Here is a 1,903-nt window from a genome sequence, read left to right on the forward strand (position 1 = left end):
TTTTTTTTTTGAGCATCACTCTCATGCCCAAGTGGTATTGATTGTTTGGTGGTCTTCAACAATTCAAGCCAAATATGCACCCTTATGTACTTGAGCTGGACTGGACCATGGCCCAGTTCCCCTCCTGCTTAGGCTGAAAGAAGTCCAAATAGAACGGGCAGTATATATGAATGCATGATCCCTGGTAGCTGCAATTTTGTTTTTGACATGAATGCCATGGGTTGTCCATGACAGATCCATTTGCACACTTGCCTGAATCGCACTTGAGTTTCAATCCACAGATCTGAATAGTAGCTAAGAGTAATGATTGTTTTAAACAACTGCACCATGGCAAAACATTTTTCCATTAAAGAAGCCATCACACAATTCTGACTAAAAAATGAAAAAGAAAAACATAAAGCAAGCCTAAATCATTAGACAAAACATGAAGTAAAAGCAGGCAGCACACAGCAGAACGAGATCAAGCCAGAAGAAGCCAACATCTGCAGTAATTTCACTGACACAAATGGACTTGATTAAATTACTTGATCCACAATAACTTCTTATACAAAGCACACACCGAAATTACAATCATAAAAAAGCAATCGAAGCACACTAATCCATGCATGTGTTCCTCACAAAGTTTATTCTGAACTCTCAACTCTGCAGTGCAGATACTAAAACGGGGCAGCGAATGGAAGAAGACCAAAGCAACGACCTCGATCACTCACTGAACCCGGTGATGAAATTTCAGTGTTGGGCCGGACGGTGGCAGATCGGAGTTAGTGGTGTCCGTGGTATCCACCGCCACCGCCGCTGCCGCCGTAGGTGGGCGTGGGAGGGATGGGGTGGTAGTCCGGGTGGGGCTGCGGCTTCGGCTCAGGCTTGGGTACCGGGCCGTAGTCTGGGTGGGGCTGGGGCTTGGGCTCCGGCTTCGGTGGCACGGGCTTCTTGTGGTGGAAGTGCTCGATGATGTGCTTCTTGATCGGCCCGAGCAGGGTCGCCGACGCACACTCTGGCGATGCCAACACGTTGGTCTTGGCGCCGGCGACAACGCCGAAGGTGGTGCCCTCGGACACCGGCGCGATCTTGGATGGCTCCTTGCCGAGGCACGGCGTGTTGGAGGCAGCGCTGTGGAGCTGAGCGACGCAGTCGGCACCGTGGAGGTCGGCGGCCAGGGGCACGCTGAAGGCGCCGGTGCGGTCGAGGGCACCCACCGCCTTGCTCTCGTAGTCGCCGTGGACGCTCTTGCACTTGATCGCCACCTGAAGACCTGGGGTACGTTCATGGCAGAACAATGGTGATAAGCGTCAACCCAGCAATGCCACACAATGGAGTAGCACATCAGCGCTTACCCTTGAAGGCTTCCTCGGCCTTCATGTTCTTCCTGGTGCAGTCGGCGCACTTGGCCATGCCGACGACGACGGACGCCGCCTCGGTGTTGGAGACGGCGATCAGCAGCAGGACGCCGAGGACGAGTGCTCTCGGAGCTGCCATGGCTGAACCCCTGAATCGAACTCCACTACTTGCCTGTGGGAAGTAAATAGCGATGGATGGATGGATGGATCGATGGATGGAACAGGCCACGCATGGCTGGCTTATATAGGCATCTGCATTGATCGGTCATCGATGATCAACGCAATTAGAGACAGACCAATTTGCGTTTGGCGCGCCGAAATTTCAGATGGCGAATTAAAACTCGGTTGATTTCAGAGTCCACTGCACGCATCGATCAACGATTTGATCCACGTCGTCGTCATTTGTTATTCGGTTGGTGATCCACTTTGCATTAGCTGGTGCTCGATCGCGTCCTTCTCGTACATACGTAGGTTCCACGCGGCACATGGATATGCATGCATGCATGCATGCAGCGTACGTACATACTCCTACCTTTTATTCTCTCTCTTCCTAAATATAAGTCTTT

The 1,903-nt window shown here is 51.7% G+C and overlaps 1 protein-coding gene across 1 annotated transcript; it reads right to left on the reverse strand.

The window, feature by feature from the left end:
* Positions 1-483: 483 nt before the first annotated feature.
* On the reverse strand, positions 484-1,586 carry LOC123177545 (proline-rich protein 4). Its single transcript, XM_044591233.1, has 2 exons — positions 1,335-1,586; positions 484-1,252 (listed from the first exon to the last, which is right to left on the reverse strand). Exons 1-2 carry the CDS (start codon positions 1,474-1,476, stop codon positions 762-764), a joined length of 633 nt encoding a protein of 210 aa, XP_044447168.1. The 5' UTR covers positions 1,477-1,586; the 3' UTR covers positions 484-761.
* Between the last annotated feature and the right edge of the window lie 317 nt (positions 1,587-1,903).

The sequence above is a fragment of the Triticum aestivum genome, unplaced genomic scaffold, assembly GCF_018294505.1.
Source record: "Triticum aestivum cultivar Chinese Spring unplaced genomic scaffold, IWGSC CS RefSeq v2.1 scaffold111456, whole genome shotgun sequence".
In the NCBI taxonomy this organism is placed as follows: Eukaryota; Viridiplantae; Streptophyta; class Magnoliopsida; order Poales; family Poaceae; genus Triticum; species Triticum aestivum.